We start from the raw sequence: 25,024 nt of genomic DNA on the forward strand, positions 1-25,024 counted from the left end.
TATTGAGCTAATGCAAACAATGTAGTGAACATTTGACTAAATCTGATCTTGAAACCACAACTACTGCAGAACAGAGAACCTGTTGGTATACAGCCCCCTCTAGTGGGGAGATTTGATATATATATATATATATAACAGTTTTTTTTAATGAAATGAAAGAAAGGTGTTTCCACAGACATTTTAATATGTCAACATTTGAAATAAATTTTAAAAATGCTCATAATGCTATGATCGGACGTCTCACACCAGTGTCTTTTGGGTGAAGCAGGCAAGTTAAATTTCAGTGCTAACACAATAAATATCACTGTTTGAACAAAAAAAACAAAAAACAAAGGTTTTTCGCCCAGCATTAGATCTGTCAACAGTTGCTAACATGAGACATGATTTGTGGACACACAACAACACAGGAGCCTTTTTTTTTTCCTTTTTTTAAAAAGTGTGTCACTGATGAAATTTGATTCTGACCCGTCTGAAGAAGCTAACATCATTTTGATGGACAGGAAAAAAAAAAAAACAATTCATGACTGACAGATACATCACATAAAATAGTTTTAAAATATTCCTCTCAGAAAAACTCGAAAAAAAGAAAGGTAGATAAATCTCTGGCACCTCTTTGCAAATAACAAATGACTTATTAGGAAACAATAGAGTGAGACAAGGGCGCCACCTAAAGGCCATGGTATAAAAAAACAGCATTGTCACTTCAGGCATGAGTAACAGAAACTCTCCGAGGGGGAGAGCAGAAAAACAGGATTTCAAGCCTTGGGGCTCCAGCATGTCACCTTGACTCACTGACTTTTGTCTCACTGGGCACCACTCAGCTTCCCTCTCATGCTCTGACTAATAACTTAATCCTCTCCCAATGTGCTCTCTCCCTCTCATACCATGGAAACATGCACTTTGGTTCATTCAACTTTCCTTTTAGGCAGCATGTAAAGATGCAAATCACTTCAGTCTTATTCATCAGCGTGCACTGGACAGAGAGGTCAAGAACGGTAGCAGACGATAACCAGGGCTTCTCCCAGATCTGGTACCGCCAGGCGTGACTCCGGATGGATGGGACCAAAGCTTGCTCCTCCTCAGACATGATTTATCACTCACGAAGGACACATAGGATTCTGGATAAAAGGAGGGGCAGCAAAACTATAACACAAAGAGATAAAACACCCTAAAGCCAGCAGCCAAACCTTTGGCACGACCAGTCAGTCACAGAGCGTAGGTACCGCGTGTGAGAAGGTTTTGTATACGTTCTTCATGTGGCATCAGTAGAACGGATACCTATGCTCTGTGTCTACGGTATTGTCCCTCTCTGGGAAGTGTCTCTTCGTCATCCTTGTCTTCAGCCTTTCTAACGTCACTATTGCTTTTCCAAGCTCAGTCTTTTTTCAGATAGTGCAAATTGAAGGAGGACAAATGTACCCCTACTCACATGAGAATGACAATGAAGTGACTCAGACCGTTGAGATGCTACCTCTTGGACTTTCCCAAAGCTCGGTCTCCGTGTTAGAGCAACTCGAGGATATGTGGCCAGATAAGATTTGACAAACAAAATCCCTCAATAACTTTAAATGAATTAAGATTACGCTGTATTTTAACTGGGTCTGTGTAAACAAGACAATGTGTTTGTTACTACAGCTGTTTCCAGCCCCAGAAGAGAACTTTTTAGCTCGCCGCAGAGCTCTGCACTGACTGAATAAACATGCTAAAACTGCCCTAATAGCACATTTTCTCTACAGTAAAGCCTGAAACTTCCTGTGGAGGTTTTCAAGAAAAGGCAAACCAAAGTGTTTGTCTGAAATCTTATCTGACAGGATGTAGGGGAGAACTTCTTTGGCAACTCAGGAAGAGCAGAGGAACCCTTGGGATCGAGGGGAGAGGAGCTAATTATGAGTCAAACACTGGAATCGGTTCTTGAAGAACAGGAGGCCATTTTTCGTGTGAGTGGCGTCTGAGGAGGCCGGCGGGTAACGAAACTTGGCGTAAGTCTTGTCGCTCTCTGACTGGCTGACCCAGGGGAGTTTGATTTTGGTTGCGTGATTGACAATGACATCGTCGCAAGAGCCCACATGGAGAGATCCAAGGCCATCGATGAAAAACTCTGCAAAACAAACACAAACAGCACTATTCAGCCACATACATCCAGTTATTGAACTCAGTTCAAGTCTAATTTATTAAATCACACTGAAGAGGAAATGTCACTCAAAATAGGTTTAAAAAAATGGAAAGTGAGTTTTTCTCACTTGTAAGATGTAGAAAAATGTGTCAAATATAAACAGCTACTATATGAGAAGAGATGTGGGAAATGGACAGCAGGGGGCTAAACTGAAATGAAAATCAGTTTGCATTAATGCGTTAAATCATAGCAGAGAGATATCAGGGATTCTCAGATGTTGCAGGCGCTGATTACAAATGTTCACAGTTTAATTTCTTTGCAAAGATGATAAGATAGTATGAATATATAGTATATGATACTATCTAATTAACTAAAATGAGATATGAATCTTTGAAACATTAATTACTTAAACTATTCAGATTATGCAGTTGCCTTTTTACTTCTGCTGTCTTTTGACTGAGTCTCAATGATTTTTCTGATAAGCGTCTTAATACTGCAGACCATCTGGTGAAATAAAGTTAGCAATTTTCTTTTTAGTGTTTGTTTTGACTTAAATTATGTTAAGTGATTTCCCAAAAGAATTTTGGGAGCTGCTAGAGAGATTAAAACAAAACAACACAACGAAACAAAAATGTGTTTTACAACCGCCATCAGCTCACATGTCGTATAATTCTCACTTGGCACAGAGCACGAGCATGAAACAGTTGAACACACAAGCTGTACAGAATCAGTATGTACGTTAGTGCTGAACTGGGATGCACGTCCAAATGCAAACACGTGCTATAACATCTGTATATTACATTGCACTTCATCATATCACCTGCCCGATCTTTCCTGTTTCTTTGATGTGAAAACACTTCTGTCTCTGTACTCACCCAGGTGAGCTACCCTGGCGAGGCGCGGGTCAAAGCCGACCTGCTGGACTTTGTCGGTGCGAGCCAGGAAGAAGTTGATGACCCCGTCAGTCACAACACAGTTGGGGAAGCCTTGGATGGCGTGATGAAAGCCTCTCCTCATGTGTAAACAGTCACCATCCTCCTCCCCGGGCTCGATGGAGATGGTCTGTCTGTAGGTGGCAGTGTAACCTGTGGCCTCTCGCACTGCACCACCCACCTGGATGACACACACATAGCATACACTCAGCAAAAACACCATGCCAACGTCGCACCTATCAAAAATAGGGTATCCGTCCATCTCTCACCAGATCCAGAGTGGTCCTCTCTAAAACATCCACCAGTTTCTCCAGCTTGGTGTTGGCTGTGAAGATGAAGTCATCATCCACCCACAGCACGTACTTTGTGGTCACCTGAGAGACGGCCAGGTTACGTCCGGCAAACCAACCCTACGACACGCAACACAGAGCTTGAACACCAAAGAACATCAACGAGGACGGCAGAGATGTTAAAATCAGAAGTCTTTCCAAACCTTTCCAAAAGGCATGATGTAATGTTCGATGTAAGGCCCGGCGATGCTTTTGGGGTTTTCACTGTCATCAGCGATCACTATGGTGACGGTGGGATAGTATCTCCTCACGCTGTCGATAAGATCTTGAAGCTTGTCATAGCGCAGGAAAGTCTTTGTAGCTATGGTAACGAGGGCACTGACATTGTACTCTGCAGAGAAGGAAGATCAAACAACCAAGTGAAGCTCAGTGTTTAAATAACATGGAGGATTTTTGGTTTAAGGTTATGGACAGCATTGGCATGCTGGTGTTGGGTTTTACCTCCTTTGGATCCTGTGTTGTACAGTTTGGGTGTTACACCGTGACGAATCTTGATGCTGAAGGTAGCTTGATGCCCCTCAGTCTCAAACTGCACTAAAAGACACAACAGAGATGACTTAATAAACCTGATTTGTGTAGCATAGGATCTAATAGGGTGACTGTTCCGCAGACTCCGGTCTGGTATAGAGTGAGAAATCAACTGGTACTGAATGTTTTTACACAATGGACAAAAGATTAAATTCTGAAATTAGCCCATGCCATATGAGGTAAATCTGGACTTTGGTCAGTGCCTGTCCTGAGGCTTTGTCCCCGTTATTCTCTTTTGAAGCGAGACAAACAGGCTGTTTTATTAGTCTGCCTCCTGATTAGCTGTCCGGGTTTGCACAGTGTCAAAATTCAGCAAATATTTCCGCTGCCTGGAAACCTATTTCAACAGTTTCAACAACAGGGATGAAGACATTTAAATTACACATACTGAAAAACACAGTCATTAGCTTTATGATGGAGAGTTAGATGAGAAGATCGGTACCACTCTTATGTATGTACGGTTGAAAGAGATTATTATATTATGCTCATTTTCAGGTTCATAATTTTTACTTTGGGCTACTACTATAATACATTTTCATGTTTAATTGCTCTGCCGGACTGTATTCCCCCTCTGTTTGAAACGCTCTGTTTTAGCCTCTGTCTCTTTAAGACCCCCTTTCACAAATACCCAGCCTGCTCTGATTGGTCAGCTCACACATGCCTGACCCATCACCAGTGTGACATGATGACATAGTATGATGTCACAAAGTCACAAATTAAAGGCGCGACCACTGAAGAGGTGTTTCAAGAACAGTGTTTTTGTGGGCGGAAAGAGCTTCTGTTGGTGTAGACCTTGGTAGGTTCATATTTACTGCATAGACATGAAAATGGTAACGATCAACTCTAGTCCAACTCTCGATGACAAAACAAATTACAATGATTCCCAAATGATCAAACTTTGGATCACACAGAGCACACGGCAGTTGATTCTGTACATGAAAAAGCACAGAAAATGGGATGCATACTTCAATTTACTCAAAAGCCTTTCTCTCCATGTCCCCCATACATTTCTAAAGAAGTAATAACAAAAAGACAAGTCAAACGACAAAGACTAGTTTGTCTGAGGCCTCACCTGTGTCAGCCGTGCTCGGGTGAAACAGCGTGTTTGTGTAGGTGACGAACTGCAGCTGTCGGTTCAGGCTGAGCAGGAGGCTGCTGGACAGGGTCATGTGCATCTCGCCGTCACCTTTGATTTTCACCCCGTCTACCTCCGCTGCCACATTCAGCGTTCCCAGCGTGGCAGTGATGTTTATCTGCAGAGAGATGGAGAGAAACGTCAGTGGGATGAAAGAACAGCGGACATCTGAATTACGTCAAAGTAAAGAAGGACATATTGGAATACTTACTGAGAAGTGGTCTCTTGGAAGGTCGTGTAAGGCCAAGCCTGAAAGGATGATGATGAAAATTTACAGATTTAGTTGCTACAGCCACTGTGACATATTCAATCCACTTCCTAAACACATAATAAAAATAAGGGTCATACAGAAGCCAGGAACCGTCACGCTTGCCATTTACTGTGATGCTGTTATCATAAGGTCACAAGTTAATTATTTTGTTATAAAAAATAACGAAGACTAACAGACATTAAAGTAGTAATAATATAATAATAACAACATTATATTAGTATTTTAAGTAGTAAGAGGAAACAAACCTATGTTTTCTCGTGATAATGGGTTGGTTATCGCGTTTTGTCCAGATACAAAGCTTGTTTTCTTGAGATAATAAATTAATGAATATGTAATAATTGCAAGCATGGCTGTTCTCAGCCTCGTACAGATAATTTAAATCCAGTGTGCTTTTTGTACATCTAGTGGATTTAACATGTCGGCCAGCTCTGGGTCTGCGTCTAACAAGTGAACTGTGATTTATTAAGCTGCAGTAACGGCCACTGCTCTGATTAAATAATCTAATCTAATAAAGTAACACCGTGCTTCCACGTCGTCCATCTAATTTGACAAATAGGCATGAGTGTGTCTAAAGCCGTACCTGGGATGATGATTGTTTTCAGAGGTCGTATCTCCACGCCCTGTGTTGGATACTGTAAAGGATTGTTAGCCTCTGCAATGATGAGGACATCTGCAGGAGTCTGTGACCTGAGGGAAAAAACTCACATCAGGAGGATGCAGACTTCAAAAGCATAGACGGGAACAAAACGAGCCAAACAAATCCAGTGAGTGTGCTCTGCTGTTTGTAAAACACAAACTCACTGCCACACACAGAAGCTATTAATAAAACACCTTGTGATTTTGTTCTTGACAGGAAAGAACATCTTGCAGCGAACTAATCTTCAGTGAGCAACCATAGGGAGGAAAGAACATAAATAATCTCCATTTTGATTACCTTGATTGCATTGCTGCAGTGCTCTGGATCAGTTGAACACATTGAACTAGAACGGCACTCCATCAAGGCTCAATAGTCCCCTTTAATACAGTAAAACCTTGTCCGATATTACATTTTATAACCTTGTATCACTTCAAACTCCCCATGACTGATGACTGTCAAGCCAACATTTAAGTAAATCTTTTTGGCTCCAAGAGGATGGTGGTACAGCTGCAGGTTTCTGTCTCTATTTGTTACTGTCTTGGCTGCAAAAACACTACCCTCAACAAAGACACATTTTAATCAGCTAGATATAGATTTTTATTAGGATCCACATCATGTTGTACTTACTTATAGATACCTACATTTTTTTTTATCAAGATCCATGCACATTTCCCCAAGAAATTAATAAAAATGTTGAAAAGAATCTTGCAATGTCAAAGAAATTTCCTGGATTCATCTCTTCATCAAGACCTGCACCAAAAATTAATGAGGTGTATTCTAGGCTCTCTCCTTTTTTTATGAAAAAGTTTCATGGAAATCTGATACGTAGACACGGGTGAACACATAACCTCCTTGAGCGAGGTAATCATCCTACTAATAATAAGTAGTCGGGACAGTTGATATGGGCCAGAGGCTTTCTCAATGATGGATATGTAACCCAGAGATCTCTGAAGCTGGATTCAGCACCTGATACAAAGGCTGGGCAATATGGCTTTAAAGTAATATGGCAACATCTTTAGAATTTATCTTGAAATCTTGCTCAAGCTCAAACGCCTGCACAGGGGGGACAAAATCAAACATCTCAGTGCTTTTGACCAAATACCTAAACATCAACATAGTGACAATATTCTGGGGATGACCTTTAATTAACACAATGAAATATTTGAGAAACAATCATCAGTAATGTGGTCAGTCTTGTACGTTCATAAAATTATGTTGCTTGACTGTAGTGCTGCCTTTAAAGCCAGTAACCAAATCAAAATATAACGATATCCAAAATCAAAGACAATACGTAGTCCTATATCACAGTAATATTTTAATAGCCATATATTGACCAGCCCTGATACTAGAAATTTAAACAAGAGTAAGGCAGATAAAATTAGCTTTTATAAGCTGAAATACAGCTCATGCTTCATTAGAGTCTCTGTCAATAAGATGAAAATCCTTTTATTCTATCTCATACCTCTGTTTTACGGAGCGACTTACCTCTTCTGGAAACTCTTGTACTCTTTGGCCCGTCTCCTCTTCATCTCCTCCAGCTCGGAGGCCTCGAAGGCAGTGTGCAATGGGTGAGCTGACACCCGCGGGAATAAGAGTTGGGCGAAGGGTAGGTTAACTCCTCCACTCTCACCCTCACATACACATCCATTACGCGCCAACAAGCTGGATGGGAGGAAATCAGTTTATAGCTGAGCTCTGTTGTGCTGAGACGGAGTAAATGGACTGGTGAGAAGGTGCTCATACCTTGCCACACTTTCCCTCACACGAAAGGGGATGTTGCCTAATCGGTGGTCTGGTTCTAGCAGCCTCTCCTCCAGATGCCTCTCTGCTATTGGCCCCGTTCGCTGCCACACATCCACCGTGGTGTAAGCCCGCGTGGGCCATGAATGGAGGAGGGCCAGTACCAGCACCACAGACACCAGGATGGCGAGCAACACCGTCTTTCTTAGGGAGCGCATCCTAAAACCTGACACAGACAAATGTACGTGTTGAAGGACTTCCTGTAATTATTCCTCCTGTCTACACTTGACACAACTCCAATATATTTAGTAAATGGACTTGCATTTGTATGTCCAGTCTACAGACTGCTCAAAGCTCTTTACAACACTTGTCAGATACAACCATTCACACACACATTCATACACTGATGGCAGGCTGCCATGCAAGGTGCCAGCTGCTCATCAGGAGCAATGTGGGGTTCAGTATCTTGCTCAAAGACACTTTGACATGCAGCTAGGGGGAGCCAGGATTTAAACCAGCAACCTTCCAATTACTAGATGTCCCACTCTACCTCCTGACCTACAGCCGCCCCACAGCCACAGTCTTTGCTCTGTGTAAAAATAGACCTCAAATTTCAGCTGAAGCTAATATGACAATGAAACATTCTGAGTTACTGTCCCTCCTCCGCTGCTCAGCACATGGACACCGTCCGCGGAAACAGAGAGAACGGAATCCATCCCAAGAAGCCTGAACCCTTGGGAAGCTCTCCACTCTATGTGACTAACTTTAGGCTGTTGAAGCCCCACATTAACCTTGGATGAACTTTTGAACACATTTTTCCACATTATGTAAGACAGACAAAGAGAAGATCTTTCCAGTAAATCATCATCGTTGCTCCTGAGTTGCTGTGGAGCATTCTTCAGGCGCCCCTTAGTAACATTTATGATGGAGGCACTTAGTGCTACAACAAAGCATTCATGAAATACATAGCTGTCTGCACATCTACAACAACAACAGTCAGCAGTATGGCTTTTACACACGCACAGGCAGAGGAAAACAAATATTCAGTAACATGTGTGGTTCAGACACGTTAGCTCAGTATGCATTCAAGTCAGCATTTAGCTTTTGGAACATCTGGATTTTATTTTTTTCGTCCTCTCTCTTCTGGTCTCTTTCTCTCTGCTAACTCGACTGAAAGCAGACGCTTCATGCCTTAGAAATGTGCCATCAGACAATGAGTTCTTTCTCCTACCTCGTAGCAGTGATGAACAAAAACTCAGTTTCCGGTCTGCATGTTTATGTGAAATTACTGTTGTGACGTGACTTGTATGTGTCTGTGTGGTAGGGGTGTGTTTTGGCTCTGAGATTTGTTCTGAAGCTACAGCACAGTAAGCACCAAATGTCTTTCTTTCTTTTTTTCTTTCTTTCTTTCTTTTGCTCTAACACCACCATCTGTCCAAAAAATGAAAATGTTTTGGCCTCTAGCTCTTGAGCTTCCTCAGCTCCGTGAGCAAGAGGGAGTTTAACATTTCATTTCATTAGGCCACCATACTGAATTGTGACAAAAACCGTCCTTGCTATTCCATATGGAAAGATGGCAAAGGAGAGGGATGCATCTATTGTGACCCAAAACCAAAACTCGGTTTGGTTTGCTGTTTAGATAAAAACATAATGGATATGCAGGGTTAATCTGCATGCTTTCTCCAATCATGACCTCAGTTGCTGCATGCACACACAGGGTTTCCTGCACCTGAGTACTTGCATGCACACAAACGTAAGAATTCACTTCTCTGCTTGTATGGGATAAAGAACATTTACCCAACTGCCTCTATCCAGTCAGTGAAAGGGCATCCTCTGAAGGCACCTGCATCTCCAGAAACCATGTAGACAGTCACAGAAATAAGTAATCGCCTTCCCCATCTGGAAACAAAAAAGACAAAAGTAATCGAAGAATGCACTGTAGAAACATCTCTATAACAACTAAGACTAGCTCCCGAAGAAAACTGTACACAAATCTGCACAATCGCATCATCACATTAAAAAAAACAAACGTCAAGAGTCCATATGGTGCCTCAGCAGCTGCTGGCCTGGTCGGATAGCCCCCAGGGGAAATCCTGCAGGGTTTGGGGGTGACCAATTTAGTGTTACCCTTGTGAGCTGTAAAAATAAATCAATCAGAGCTGAGCAGGAAATCAGCTGTGCCTTTTGAGCATGTCTAGGAAAGTGTTCCTCAAAGTGCTCCTTTACAAAACACTTCCTCGTGTAATAGTAGTGATACTGCTTCTTTCTCTTGTCTCATTCTGCTGTATACCACAGCAGTCGAATGGTCTCATTTCTAGCTGCAACAAATAAAAAAGCATTAACCTATACAAGAAATGGATAACGCCATCAGAATTCACTTTTATGATTCAGAAAACTAGTATTAACTAGTATTTTTTTATATATATAATTAGAGGTTTAAAACAATTGTGAAGTTAAAATAGAACTGTATCAATCCTGAAGGAAATTCTCGTGCCTGTCATGACTGTAGATTCTTGTTCGTTGTGTTCTTGTCTGGTTTTGTCTTGTGGTTTCTTGTATTTGATTTCCATGTCTTTGTATCATGTCTTGTGTCTTTTGTTTTGTTTTTTCCATGCCCCCTTGTGTCCTTAAGTTCTGTGTATTTTCCTATGTTCTTCCCTCTGGCTCCCTCTGTCTATTGTATTGTTCCCTTCATGTTCTCTCATGTGCTCCTCCCTTTCGTTACCACACCTGGCCTCCTCCCTCCACTCTCTCCTCACCTGTTCATCAGTGTCTGTGTATTTAGTCTGTGTGTTCCCTTCACTCCTTGTCTGGTCATTGTATTTGTCAGCCTCTGTCTTTGTGCATGCTCCCATTCTTGCATCTGCTCCTGTTCATGGTCTTCGTGTCCCCATGGTATGTGTTCATTGGATTTTGATTTCTGGTTTTCTGACGTTTGATTTGAACTTTGATTTTTTTTCTTTTTACTTTGTCTTGCTGTTTTTGGTTGCTACTTTGCCTCTTGCCCCCGTTTTGTCTGCTTTTGGTTTTTGGACTCAGCTTTAAAATAAAGCTCGCTTTTTGTTTCCCCACTCCTGCCTCGTGTCCCCTGTTTAACTGCGTTTGGGTCCACCTCCTCTATCCCCATGTCTTCCCCTTTAACCCTGCCTGACAGTGCCGGGGAAAGATCAAAATTACAGTAACATGAGAATAAAATGCAAAGATGCAACAGACCAACAATAAATAACAGAGTAAAAGTGAGTAAATGCAGAAATCACTGCTGGATAATATCACAATTAAAAATACAATATGATGGATTTAGAAAAAAAAAAAAAAGGAAACTACAATAAACTCAAACAGAGAAGGTAGCATAAACAATGATACTGAGAATACATACAACGTGATAGGATCATATCTCTAAGATCAGACTGTAAAGGTAGCTAAATTGAGTTACTGCTCAGCTCAGGCCATGACATAACCTTATACGAACTAAAGCAGAGGGGACAGGTATATGAAGGAATTATGATTCAAACAATGTGAAGAATATGACAATCACATTGTATTCAAGATTGGGTGTGTCCTGTTAGGCTCGCAGATTCAGCCCCCCTAGCCGGTCCTACATCCTCTGCATATGGATGTGAACTGTGCATGATTTGATAATTAGCTGTGATGGAGAAACCATCCTTAGAGATAACCCAGAGGTGAGAGATGACCCCGGTCATGAGAATTAAAAAGTGCGCGCTGTATTCGTTGCGCTGCTGTTTTTAATTAACCTAAAAACGAACCGGCGGTGAGGAGCCGTGGACATGCTACAGACATGGACACAGCTCTTTACGGGGGTCCCTCCCAAAGATCCTGACAGATCTGTTGCCTCGTTCACACTCTGGATATTAAATGAACACATTTGTTTGTGTGTGTTTTTTTGTTGTTTTTTTTTTTAAATTCCGCATCTGATATCACTGCCGATGATTTCAAGGTAATGCAGCCATGTGTCCAGCAACATGAATGACAGAGATAATGAGAGTGATAACACGATCACTCACACGGGCCTATTAGCCTTCCTTGTCGTGAAAAAGACTGCAAGAAAAGAAAAATCATCCTCATACAGCTGGATACGTTTTACGATTACATCCCTTGTATTCTGAAATAAGAACCCTTGAAAACAAGTATCTATTCGCCTTTGGGCATTTGATCGACTTTGCACCAAAATTTTTCACGCCTGTCTTTTCCTCTCATGTATCCCCCCCCGGTAAAGAGGCCGTCAGATGTCCAACCCAGACCTGGCAACACCGAAAGATATAACGCGCTAAAGACAGAGGTTCAGGCCTATTGTTGTTACAGTAAAAAAAAATATATATAGAGAGAGAGAGAGCTCACCTCAGTTCCAAACACGCACAGTGTAGGATGGTTTCACCTCCTGCCCGCACGGAGGTCTTTCTTCCTAATGAATCTGTTTCTCAGTGGTCCTGCAAATGGGATTAGATGTGGAGAGACGGAGCAGCCAGGAGACAAATAAAGCAGTGGACGGACGCTCCCCCTGCAGCAGCAGCAGCAGCAGGGCAGAGCGCACCGCACCTCAACGCAACACGCAGCGGTCAATCAGCAGCATCATGGAGCTCCGATATGCGACAAATAACACATTTCACACACTGAAATTAAATTGATGCATCCAACAGCTAAACCTGCTCATGAATACGATGGAGGAAAAAAAAAATGTGCACGTGCATGTGCGTGTACATGGCTGGGTGTGGGCGTCAGTGCACATATGTGCTTGGTGTGTGTGCTGTGTGTGTGGTACAGTGTGTGGGAATGTGAGCGCATGCTTCACGGGAGGATTTTTTTTTGTGTGTGTCTCGACAGTCTGCTTCTATATTAGCTATTGTATGCGTAAAAAAAAAACACGCAGTTAGAGTTCACATTTCAGCTGAGTAATTTGTCGAATTCGGGCACCAGGTGAATTCATTTATAGTAATTCAATTCTAAATAAGAAAACAGCCTAGTGCTTTCTCATAAAATAAGAATCCGCATGATAAATCTGGCGATATTTTCCTGTGACACGCATTGTCCGTCAGGCCAAGAGATGCCCGGTTTTGATACCAATGTGTGGGTTTAATTTATGTCAATTCGAACATTGACCACTGACATGTGCGCTGTTTAATAATGGTTTTAGGTGTAAAGAAGGTAGAGGCCCCGCCCGCCCACCTTGTAGCGGTGTTATAAACGAACACATCACGGAATTGGAACCCCCCCGTTGCAGAACACAAACAATTAGCCAATGACAGAGAAGCGCTTCTCACATGGACCAATCCGCTGCCACCATGTCAGACGTTGTGTGTTTTGTTGCTGTCAGACAAATAGGGGTATGAGGAGAGAGTCAATCATGGCTGCTTCCTTGGTACGGTGGCTGAAAAGATTGTATGTTTTGATGTTGATATGTCCCCTCTGCGTCCCAGCGTTTTTGAATTTAGAGGAGCTGAACGAGATGAAATATGGGATTCAAATTCTTCCAGATCCCGTCATCCTGGGGCAGGTGAGTGAGGGTGTTTGGGGGAGCTAACGGTTAGCTATCTGCTAGCTAGAAAGAAGGCTACTGTTAGCTAGCATAGAATATCCTATTTTGATATCGCCAGCGCGTGTAAAGGATAATCTGTCCGTTAGCGGGGTGAGAAACTTATTTCAAAACGTACATTTGCTCTCAAGTCTCATGAGGAAGTGTTAATGTATATGTTATTTTCCAGTGACCTACGCAACAACCAACGTTGACAGCTGTCACAACAAAACCTCAGCTTCCTCACTTTCACCTTGCCAGTTGTAACCTCTTTAGATTGTAAATGACTAACCACGAGTGCAGTCGCAAATCCAAGTAGTACACTAACTTAACACTCAAGTTTTGTGCTAAAACGTGGTAGTATCCCAATTTAAGATACTGCAGACTTCATGACAGTGTTTCTCCTTTAGACTAAGACAGAGGAGGTGATGATGGTGTCCAGTAAGTACAAGCAGCTGTATGAGTGTCGACTTCCAGCCCAGGCTGTCCGGTTTCATCAGGATCCTGCCTCTGAGCCTGACTCACAAGGGTACACCGGGCCTGACATCCCAGACCTACTCAGCCCAATGAACAGTGCCCAGTGTCTAGTGAAGGTTAGTTGTCAGCTACCTATCTGTGTGATTCAGTAGTCCAATTCTTATGCCACCTAGAAACTACTTTAACAGATACATGTGTGATTGCACTAACAGTACATGCAAAAAGTTCAGGAGTCAGATAATTTGATAATGTGAAGTATTATTCTCTGTTTTGTGAAAGCTGCGTTAGTCATTGTTGTGGTGTGAAGAAGAGGGATAGCGTACACATCCGTCCACAGCTTTATACATGTCTAGAACAATGACAACGATGTATACAGACAGAAAATAGGATATCAAAGTGTGTAAAAAACACTCAAAAGCAATATTCCGTGTACCAAAACACTTGACTGTAGGAGAATAGGCTGCCAGCACAAGATGTGGATAATACACATTCATAAAACTTCATTCCACTATGCAGTGTGCATAAAAAGCACAAGACGTATAGATTAAATGGAAATACAACTTAAACAGGTCCATACACAAGGCAAGATACCAGTGCACAAACATTCCTATTGTCCAGGTGTAGGGTGAACATTAATGGTTATTTTTTAAGTTTGGTGCTTTAATTTTCCTTACATATGTAAACCAATATGAGTTTGAACTTCGAGTCGGACCATGAGTGGTCTATGAATACATTTGAAACATGTGTGGACCCTTATCTGTCACATCTTCAGCTATAGTAGACCCAATCCAGGAGTTAAAGTCTGAACAGGGCCTTTCCAGTACAGTCACAGTCGTGCATCTCAAGACACTAGTTTCTTTGTTCTGCACATTTTAGTACATACTTTATATTCCAATGTTATATTCTAAATATACAACATAAATAATTCATTTTCAGCTATTCAGCTCTCACAGTCGTGTCAGTATGAAGTAATGGAGGAGAAACACATGCTGCTTTATATTTTTACTGGTTCAGTTTAGGTTCTCAGTTAAGGTTCTCACAACAGAGATCTTGTTAGCCAAAGCTAAAGAAGATGAGTTCTTAGAGTTGTGGGAGTTTGTTGCTTCAGTGACCTGCAGGCTCTGCATACACAGCAAACCACCAAGCACACTCATCCTCGATCAATTTATTAAACGGGGCCTGATTTGTTTGGTCGATAAAATAAGCTCAAGTGAATTACCACTCAGTTCTTGGAAATAGTCACATATTAATTTCCCCTTGGCTGTTTTAGCAGTGTTTTGCACAGGGATTTAAATATGTGTTTGTCCTCTGTCCAATATCCTTCTTCCCCTTGAAAATATACGCATATTTTCCCCTCTCAACTTTTTGTGTCTTCCTCATCCTGTGGCGCAGACAAAAACGAAGGTTGTGAGAGTGAGTTGCTGTTATGATGTAAATTTGTCCCATGACCCAGTGCCAAATGACACACTCAGCTCTTCATAAGTAACTTGTGTCTGGATGTTAAAACAAGGCTCTTTTGTTTCTGTAGCAGGAGATGTTTGCTTTGAGCAATACTTCAAGAATCCCTCTATTCATTTTAGTCCCATAAATACCCACCTCACTTAGTGATGGTTGTGTGGGGGACTACAGTTCAAAGTTAAGTTGATATTTTGCCTGGACTGAAATGAAACTCAGCAAAGAGAGATGTAATGAGTTAACATGCTGTATCCAGGGTTTTTACAGTGTTTTATAGAGGTTGTGGACCAACCTGTCAGAAACAAAAAATAAAACATTTAGCTTAATGGAAAAAGTGCAGACGTGCTGTTTCACACAGGGAAATGCCACATGTATAGTATTTAATGGGTGTTGCTATTGTTCAGGGCAACATCACCTAACTAAGTTGGGGCAAATGTGTAGTATCATTACACCAAGCACAGCTGCTACTTTTTCTGATATTATATTCACAAAGTATGACCCTAAACACTTGTGTTCAACAGGAACAAAATACTGTAGCTGTTTAGTATCCTCCAGATTAAAAAACAGAAACAGGTGAATTACATAGACAGACCCCACCAGATGATTGTGATCACAGGTTTGATTATGTGTGTAGATCGACAGCTCGTTGTAGTTCCATTTTTTTGTTATCCACGGTTTAACTTGAATTGATATTCTGAATCTTTTCTTAGTAGGCCTGTATTGTAACTTTTAAAACATGCCTCTTAAGTTTTCCGTTTTGACACATACAAAAGTCTTCTACTCATAGTAATTAATGTCAACCTGCACCATGACATCAATTTTCTGTGATCCCAGTCATCAATCATCAACCCAAAAATGTTTTAAAAAGATACACACCAATATGCGTACAAGTTGTTGTGATTTTGTGGAGGTCTAATAGGATCATCTATTATGTTGCTGACGGGAAGCATACATCAGTCACTCACTGTAAATTGAAACATCTGCTGTGTGTGCCTCCTGCAGACGAAGGATTGGTGGACATATGAGTTCTGCCATGGTCAGCATATCAGACAGTACCACCTCGAAGGTAAGAACGCACCTCCATGTTTTTCATGACACCCACTTTGACAAGCGAGCTGTCTTTGACTGATGTTTTTCTCTCCTCAGACACAGAAATCAAAGGCGACATTCTCTTTCTTGGTTATTATGAATCTGAATTTGACTGGAGCAATGAAACGGCAAAGGTAAAGTGGCCTCAGTTTTGTGCTTTTGGTTGTTTGTTTTCTTTTATTTCTCTTGATGGGGTCAGATTTCTGGTATAGATTCAAAACAAGAAGGGAATTGTATGATAATAGCTGAACCCCTGTGGTTGAATGTGGGTGCTTGATAGTAAGCAATGTACTGCATTTTAAGAAAGTATGTTAATTGTATTTATTTTTTTCCAAATGGCCTTTTAAAAAAATACATTTCTTTCCCTTTCGTGAATGTTTATTTGACTTATTTCATCTGTCACAGCAAACAATGAGTTGTCAGCTCCTAAATCCCTCTGATAGTATCTACTCTATATCACGACAGTAGAGTGGGAAAACTTTAAATAACATTTACCAAAATAACACGAGGTACTTCAAAAAAGAAAATGTTATGCTAATAATGTATAAATTACGAAATAAGGTCGCTTCGGTGTCATAAACTTTCCCCTTCTATGAAAATACGAGTGAAACAAAGTCATGACTACATTTACAAAGTATCATCGGGAAAGTTTGATGTATTGTTTTGGTTTTATAAAACAGTTACAAATATCAGAGGCAACACGTTGTCCACAAATATTGCCAATCAGCATAGATAAAATGTCTTTACTTTTAATTTCGCAGGCCTCCAAGCAGCACAGACTGAAGCGCTACCACAGTCAGACCTATGTAAATGGCTCAAAGTGTGACCTAAATGGAAATCCCAGAGAGACTGAAGTCCGGGTGAGGCATTTAATTGCAGGATGTATAAGTATTCCACGCTGCCTCTGTGGACTGTTTTTCTTGTTTAATTTTTCTTTTCTCTATTCTGTACAAAGATATGAAGTCAGTGGAAATGTGCATGATGTCCTAAATGATCCTCCAAAACATACTCAGGCAAACTTACTCTTTATTATTTCCAGTTTGTGTGTGAAGAAGGCTCAGGTGACTATATCGCCCGAGTGGATGAGCCTCAGTCGTGCCGCTACGTGCTGACAGTTCACACCAGTCGTACCTGCCAGCATCCATTCCTGCGGCCCCCGTCCACCGCCAAGCCCCAGGGTATCGTGTGCCAGCCAGCGCTAAGTGCCCAACAGTACATGGATTACGTCAAGGCCCAAGTCTGTGAGTTAACAAAAACGAAGGGCACTGTGATGCAGCATTTGGAGAAAGTCTTGCTTCATAACTTTAAGGTTGTCCAACTGTAAGTAGGATAATGAGGCAGGACAACATTTGGGAGAGGAGTATATAACAATTTAGACTTTTTGACATGCATTGTCGAATGGATGTTGTGTGAAATGTTCCATCGTCTAATATTAAAACAATGAGAAATGCGTGACATGATCTCTCTTCTGCTCTTTCTTTTATTCTTTTTCTTCTCTCCTCGCCTTCTTCCTTCTGTCTATTCCCAGCGGACACAAAGCGTAAAGTAGAGCAGATCTCAGAGGAGCTCAGGAGTCTTGATGAGATGTTGGCTGGTAATGAAGGGCCAGATGGAGCAGTGGAAGTAACGGCAGACGAGACATCGCCTGTGCCCAGTGATGACCTGAACCAGACAGACAGAAAAGGTGCATTTTTTTAACTCCAAAGTGCCCAAAGTAAAGTGGTAGCTGCTTATATAAATCTAAAAGCTTGAGAGAGAATCTTTCCTGTAGAAATTATTATTATTTTTTTTATTTTAATATATTTTCACATAAAAGTAATCCTCTGCCATACATGGCAATATACCAATACAATTTTGAAAGCTACGGTAATTCCCTGGTGATACTTTGTCTCGCGGTAACCTATCTGCTGGCTACCTGCGTGCAAATTGAAGTATATAAAAAATATATATATACTTCTCAAACAATTAAAGTCCTGGCTGCTAGTAGTGGGTAAAGCTCTTTTGCAAGTGGATTGATAATGCCAGTCACATGATAAATTAAATTGTACAATTATTTGAAAAGTATTAGAAACGGCTTTACTTTATTTCAATTTTAACATTCAGTAAAATTTGGTGTTTAGTGAAGCTGTCCATTTCATGACTTCATAGTCATGTAATAAATACGCAGTTGTCATTTAGATGGTAATCTGCATGAGAAGAAAAGGAAAGGAAAAATGTTATAATGTTATAATCAATTTGACCCAGACATATGTGATTACTGTAAATGGTTTCCACTGTGTTGTAGTCATTTGTCAAGGCACTAAATAGAAATATCTATTGTTGTTTTTGTCTGTTTTATTATTTCCATCGAGCTACATATAAACTTTTGTCTTGAAACAGATCCTGCTGAAGTATCCGAGGATGCTGGGTCAGAAGAGGCAGAAGATTTCGACTTTTGGGAGGGAGTTACAAAGCCAGGGAGCTCAAAAACATCTTTTCCTGCTTCTCAACAGGAGAATCAGGTATAAAAATATGTCCTTTACATGTCAGTTATCCTCTAAACGAATAATGCTTCTCTGGAGTCTTTTGGTTGTTGACGAATCAAAGGCTAATTTTGGCTCGGTTTGGGTTGTTTCGTACAGAAGCCCTAAATGGCCATGCATTCATATATTTTATGTCCTCCGTTTTCCCGTGATAACGTGTTAAGTTCCTCCGTTTTCTTGTGATAACGTGTTAAGTTCCTCCATTTTCTCGTGATAACGAAACTTTGTTTTCCCGAGATAACGATATAATCAATTCGAGATCTCCAGAAAACAAAACGATAGTGTAGTATATTAAATCATTGCAGGAAACATCATTCAGTGTAGCAATGTCAGAGGAGCAGGAGCATATCGATCACTGCGTCAAATATATTTTCAATCAAGGCCTGACACAGGCTGACATAGCATTATGCCTTGCTATTATAGATAATATTCACATTAATGTGTGTAATCTAAGAAGATGGTTAGCAAGGCTTCAGCTATATCGTTGATGTCGTTGTAGCCTCACCGCTGAATGATGGTCAGACTCTCTAACTGATGGTGCAAAGTGTTTATTACAGGAACCTCGTACACTCGAACACACCTTCGGACACACTGTAAGAGCTTGTACCCTTTATCAGCCAGGTGCACAGTAAATCATTTCATCACGTTCAGCAAAAATCATGCAGGCACACTTCAAACACACACCATTTACACTAACACAGATGTCCTTGGTTCACAGCGAGACGCTTTCAAAATAAAAGTCCCGCATTTAGTGTCTAGTATAATTAATGAAATAATAACCTGGCTTCAGAGAATATCAGATAAGTAAATGAAAACTCGTTATCACGAGAAAACAAAGTTTTGTTATCTCGAGATCTCGAGAAAATTATCTCGTTATCTTGGGAAAACGAAGGAAATTAACTCGTTATCACGGGAAAACTGAGGAAATAAAATGTATGACTGCATTGTCGTTTAGGGCTTCCGTAGTTTCGAATGAACAGGCTCTCTAACTTAACTGACACATCGTGGAACCCTTTTTCCATAGCCCATTGTTGCATACTGTATATTCACTAACTGTATTCTTTCACTTAGATGCTATATTTCTTTACATGTCAAACCTTAGCCACTAGAGGGTGTAGGTTACACTTTTACCTCTAACCTGATATTTGTTTCTTTGCACAGGAGACAGATGAAGGTGATAACGCAGTGACAGACAATGAAGTCACTGATGACGGTGATGAAGGTACGGTTTAATGACACAGCTGATTTAATGTCCTGTTGCTTTTGAAAGCCTTAAACAAGATTATTAAACCACAGAGTCTTTTATATCTGTTCTGTTATTTTTATCTGATTTGCAAACTGAAAAATTGTATTATTCATATTTTTAATAAATAATTGATGTCAATGATTTAAAAAAAACAAAATTGTGTGTTTTTGTTCAGCGTTGAACAAGCAGTTTCTCTCTTCTAATCAATGTCTTTCAGTTGAAAAATTCAACTTCAAAATCATCACTGACCCGGCAGACCTGATGAAATTTGTCCAGCACCTCAAAGAGAGTAACAGGAAGGTCAGTACTTACCAAAATTACTGTGATCGCTTGCTTGCTTCTTGGGAGTGTATTTCTTTTTCTTTGCCATGTATGGGTATTCCAATTTGATGTTGCATTTTATTCTTTCTTCTTAGAAAGCAAAAGCCAATAGTCGAGGAGAGAAACCAACCAGCGAAAGTGTAACGGAGAAGCTCGGGGAAGAAGAGAAAGAAGAAGATGAACGTCTGCTGCAGGAGTTTGAAGATGAGATGTCTGATATCTCAGTGCCCTCTGACAAAATTGAAGAGATAAAGGAGGAGATGCAGAAGGAGTTCGACAACATCATAAATGAGGTTCAAATTATTATTATTTTAACACAAAGATTGATGTTTGTACTTTATATCATTGATGTTAAAATGTTATCGGGCAGATCTGATTCATCAATAATCCAGCGTAATTCGATGCTTTGACCTGATTGGCTTCCCTCTGTATTGTAGGCCCAGCAGGAATTAGAGACAGAAGGTCTGAAAGGGGAGTTTGATCGCACTCAGGCGACACAGACACTGGAGACAACGCTGGACAAGCTGCTCGATCATCTGGAGGAGAAGGACGTCCAGGACCCAGAGCAGCAAACAGTTCAAAGAGCTAGCGATCCAACCAGGGGCAGCCCCAGCCTGGCTCCGAAGCAGCCAGGTAGCCTGCCTCTCTGTGGTCACATGTCTGTACACTCTGTGTCTGCCTTCATCATTCTCATATTCCATCCATATGTGCAGCCAATGTTGTAACATCTTTCATCCCAGAATAGACTCACACGTGTGGTTAGTTTCAGCAAAAATCCAGAGAAGCAATGTTAGCAGATTTTGAACTACTTTGGTTAGTCAGTGGCCTTTCCTCTGCTGCCAGTGATGTAATTAAATCAAAATAGAACTGAAATCAATCGAAGTTACTGAAAGTGAAATGTAATGCTTATAACAAAGTGTTTTGGCTCTCACCTCCTCCATCCTGTGGCCCTGCTGATTGGTTTTGAGGTGAACTGTCTTGTTTGTCCCTCTTTTGTCTCGTCAACCCCAGACCAAGCGGCTGACGACCATGTTAAGATCAAAATTACTAAGTATAAGACGGGCAGCAGCCCTGATGGGGAGGTCAAAGTTCAGGAGATGGGCGAAGGAGACCCCCAGTGGCAGCACATAAAGGACGTGGTTAAAGAGCAGCTAGAGAAAGCAGGACTGAAGGCAGAAGGTACGAGGGGGGAATGCCCGAAACACTCAATGGCCTTTTCTCTCTTCCATCTCTTATCTTGAGCATATAGTAGTTATGTGCTTCTCTTCTCATCTTTTTCAAAAAGCATATAACTGTCAGATTTTTTTTTTTTTCCTATGGATAAGTTGTTAAAAGACAACACATATCTTCTTACTGAAAACTAAAAACTGTTTGGCCACAATAAGTACCTGCACATTAAACCAGGGACACATTCAATTGCCTATTTTTTTTCTGTAAATTAATTGAAAAATTAAAGATCATGGCAGCAAAACAGTAGTCTGAGAGCATTTAGCTAAAGTTTATTTTAAAGACAAAAGGAAACAAAAGGTGTATTTCCATGTGTTTGTACCATTCTTCATCCTGATTTGTTGTGTTAACATTTTTCCTTTTTTTTTTAAACGTTGAGCCACTTGGAAGTGTTTCATCGGCAAGCCTGCCTTTTCCTCTGTTGTGTTACTTTTTAGGTAAAATTGAGGTGAAGATCTTGACGCGGAAAAACGCAGAGGAGGCAGGTGACCAGTGGCTGACTGAAGAGGATACAAAGTCCTTCAGAGAGCTTCTCATAAACCTCCTGGTAATTGAAGCGATAGAGGCTTTTTATGGGTTCATTTGGATCCTTCTGGATATCAACTGTGCTTTGTTACGCTGTGTTTGCTAGCTGTTGTGTGCTGTAGAGTTTGCTTAGTGAACAGTATAGAAACGCCTTAGTTTTACCTTAAGGCACTTTCATGCAGAGAGCTAGATGATGAGATTAAAACCACTTTGTGTTCTATCAAATATAAATCAGGAAGTTGGGATCTCTTAGAATTCAACTGAGACCCACTAACCGTCAGGAAACCACTAGAACACTTTTCGATTCTGCTGTTGGCCTTTGCTATGCTGTCTTGACAATATTTAATTTCTAAATAGTTAAATAGCATTAACAGTATTCAGGAGTACAACACACATGTTTTTTGTTTTTGGCATTTAGCATTTCAAAATGAGGATGAGATCTTTTTCTTGTTGGAAACAGTTTTGATATCTTTGTAATATTGCCAAAAGCTCAAACAGAAAGTATGTGGTTGTTTAAAACACCTTTTTGTTCATCTTACAGACTGGGGGCACAGAAGAGGTTTACAAAGAGCAAAAGCGGCAGCAGGAGTTGGAGAACAACTATAGGTTTGTGTGGGGAGAGTCCCAGGAGGAGTCCCAGTCATCCAGCACCTCTGACTCAGATGATGTGGACATATGAGCTCATTCAGTACATTCAGTGCACATTTTGTGACAATGAACTCCTGTGGAGACCAGCAGGGAGGGGGACTCTGAAGCACTGTGGCAAATTTGAAGAAGAGCCCACTTGATTCAGTTACTGCTATTAAAGCTGGCAGATAATATCAACTCACCTGGTTGCACATTTAGAAAATGTGTCTGTGTGTCTTGAATAGGCAATATGTGTCTTTAGTAGGCATCAGTTATATGTTGCACGATGATACAGCAATGTCAGCTGTCCTCGTGCAGTTGAATGAAGTTATGCATTTTCCACTTTTTGATGGGATTCAGTTTTGATAGATGGCAAGAGAAGCCCAGTACGATATGTACCTTTTTAGAAATATTTCAGTGAATTTCACTGAATATTTGCATCCAGTTCTGAAGTTGTCAGCAGCACACTGTGTCCACAGCTAAACTATTACCTTTATTTGTCTTACACAAAGAAGTCCTTACCTCCTGGTGACACAGATGGAGGGGTATGCGCATGCCTAAGCAAACTGGATGATTGTTTGTGGAGGTTGTCCCATTTACAGTTTACTGATAAGGATATGAAAGACAAAGGGCAAATACTCAAAGGATCAAATTTCAGTTTCAAATTGTCTTTGCAACTTTCTGACGTGCTCCATTTTTGTGATTCAATTCAGAAGTGTTTGTACACATGCTGTGGCACTTTATATTTTAAAAAAGGATTTGTAAACTCATAATTTTAACATCGTTAAACCTTAGAACACAAAATGGGTTTTCAATTGGGTTGTCCTGTGCTTTATAAGGGATCCAGAAGAAAAAACTTAATGGAATGTAGGAGGATTAAGTGTATGCTTTGCTTTTGTTTCTGACAAGAACTTCCCTGTATTTAATTTTAGCAAAGGTAAACAAGTAAAGTTTCTCAAGACCCACTTAAACTTTTATAAGGATCCTTCAGACGTGTACTTACAAGGGCTCGATTTGTATAGTTTGTGAATAATTGTGGCTACCTGGAAATCTACATGTACATAATTGTTGCATAAAAATGTTTTTGATCTGAACTATTGTAAATTAGCACACGTTACGTGGGGCTTGAGTTGCCTGAGTAAATGTGTTAACATTGGTGACTGTGCAGTCTTGTATAAGAAGCATAATTTCACTTTTGGAAGTCATATGTAAATGTTTTCAGACCCACATGTGATGCATGCATTCCTGAAGACGGGTAAGTCGGGTGGCACAAGAAAATCCACAGGCATTGTGGCCGGAACTTTTTCAGCTTAACTTTAATTTAGAGTGTTTCACCATTAATAACCTTTTATCCGATGCTTGTATTACCAATGGAGGTGACTGAGTTAGCCACCTATCTTCTGGCTAGCTCTGGTAGTCCGGTATCACAAAACTGGCTCATTTCTAACCACCCTTTCACGTGTATGCTGGGAAAAGATGGGAAAACCCAGAGTTAACAGCTTTATGATGCTGGTTATCCAGGATCACAAATGGTCAGACTATGTTGAATTATGTGATAACATGAGCCAGCTCCATCATGACATCCAAAGGGGAAAACATATACTGTTTTAAAGCTTAACAATCACAATAAGACTGACGTTAGTCTGCCGTGGTCATTTTGATCCTCAAACGTCAGAAAAAGCTTTTTATTACTATTACGTGTTTGAGCTACATTATTACTGTATTCTCTTTATTTAAAGTATTTTTTGGCCTATATATGGCATTTAATGATAGTACAGCTGAATATATGACAGGAAATAGGGTACTGTTTAGCTCAGTTGGTAGAGTGGGCCTATCACCTCTTCAGCTGCTCTATCAATAAAGCAAAAACAATAATAAAAAAAAAATAATTAAAAATAAATATGACAGGAAACAGGATGAGAGAGAGGGGGTGTGAAATGTAGCAAAGGGTCCCAGGCCAGGACTCAAACCCAGGGCCACTGCAGCGAAGACGAAGCCTCTGTACATGGGAGCCTGCTCTACCAACTGAGCTAAGCAGCTAACCCTTCAAAGGTGACAATCCTGCATGTATTTTGCAGTTATTATTATGATAATATATATGTACTGTTCATGAACAGATCTCAGCTGCTGGCATACAGGCAGCTAAAATGGAGTGACAGCTAAAAGTGTGTTGTATATTGTGTGATCATTAAAGTATCACAGTCATGGTGCTGTCAGCCAGATACTCCTGCTTCTGGAGGACACAAACTATGTTTGTTTCTTTAATGTGACTTTATTTAATATGTCAGCGCGGTATAAGTGA

General features: G+C 40.7%; 2 protein-coding genes across 3 annotated transcripts; one reads left to right on the top strand and one right to left on the bottom strand.

The window, feature by feature from the left end:
• Positions 1–162: 162 nt before the first annotated feature.
• b4galnt1b (beta-1,4-N-acetyl-galactosaminyl transferase 1b) lies at positions 163–12,758 on the bottom strand. The gene is made up of 12 exons (XM_030421174.1): positions 12,063–12,758; positions 9,504–9,605; positions 7,710–7,932; positions 7,452–7,628; positions 5,910–6,016; positions 5,270–5,307; positions 4,996–5,176; positions 3,837–3,929; positions 3,539–3,726; positions 3,315–3,455; positions 2,989–3,226; positions 163–2,098 (listed from the first exon to the last, which is right to left on the bottom strand). The coding sequence occupies exons 3-12, from the start codon at positions 7,922–7,924 to the stop codon at positions 1,881–1,883; spliced, it is 1,596 nt and encodes a 531-aa protein (XP_030277034.1). The 5' UTR covers positions 7,925–7,932; positions 9,504–9,605; positions 12,063–12,758; the 3' UTR covers positions 163–1,880.
• Positions 12,759–13,004: 246 nt separating this feature from the next.
• os9 (OS9 endoplasmic reticulum lectin) lies at positions 13,005–23,887 on the top strand. 2 transcript variants are annotated; one of them, XM_030419457.1, is made up of 15 exons: positions 13,005–13,215; positions 13,644–13,826; positions 16,168–16,231; positions 16,312–16,388; positions 17,016–17,114; positions 17,294–17,495; positions 17,783–17,938; positions 18,634–18,755; positions 19,938–19,998; positions 20,240–20,322; positions 20,439–20,636; positions 20,781–20,976; positions 21,355–21,522; positions 22,008–22,117; positions 22,637–23,887. In XM_030419457.1, the coding sequence occupies exons 1-15, from the start codon at positions 13,048–13,050 to the stop codon at positions 22,772–22,774; spliced, it is 2,025 nt and encodes a 674-aa protein (XP_030275317.1). In that variant the 5' UTR covers positions 13,005–13,047; the 3' UTR covers positions 22,775–23,887. The 2 variants fall into 2 exon arrangements, with proteins under 2 accessions (XP_030275317.1, XP_030275319.1); XM_030419459.1 differs by lacking the exon at positions 21,355–21,522.
• The last annotated feature ends 1,137 nt before the right edge of the window (positions 23,888–25,024 follow it).

The sequence above is a fragment of the Sparus aurata genome, chromosome 6 (genome assembly GCF_900880675.1).
Source record: "Sparus aurata chromosome 6, fSpaAur1.1, whole genome shotgun sequence".
NCBI classification, from domain to species: domain Eukaryota; kingdom Metazoa; phylum Chordata; class Actinopteri; order Spariformes; family Sparidae; genus Sparus; species Sparus aurata.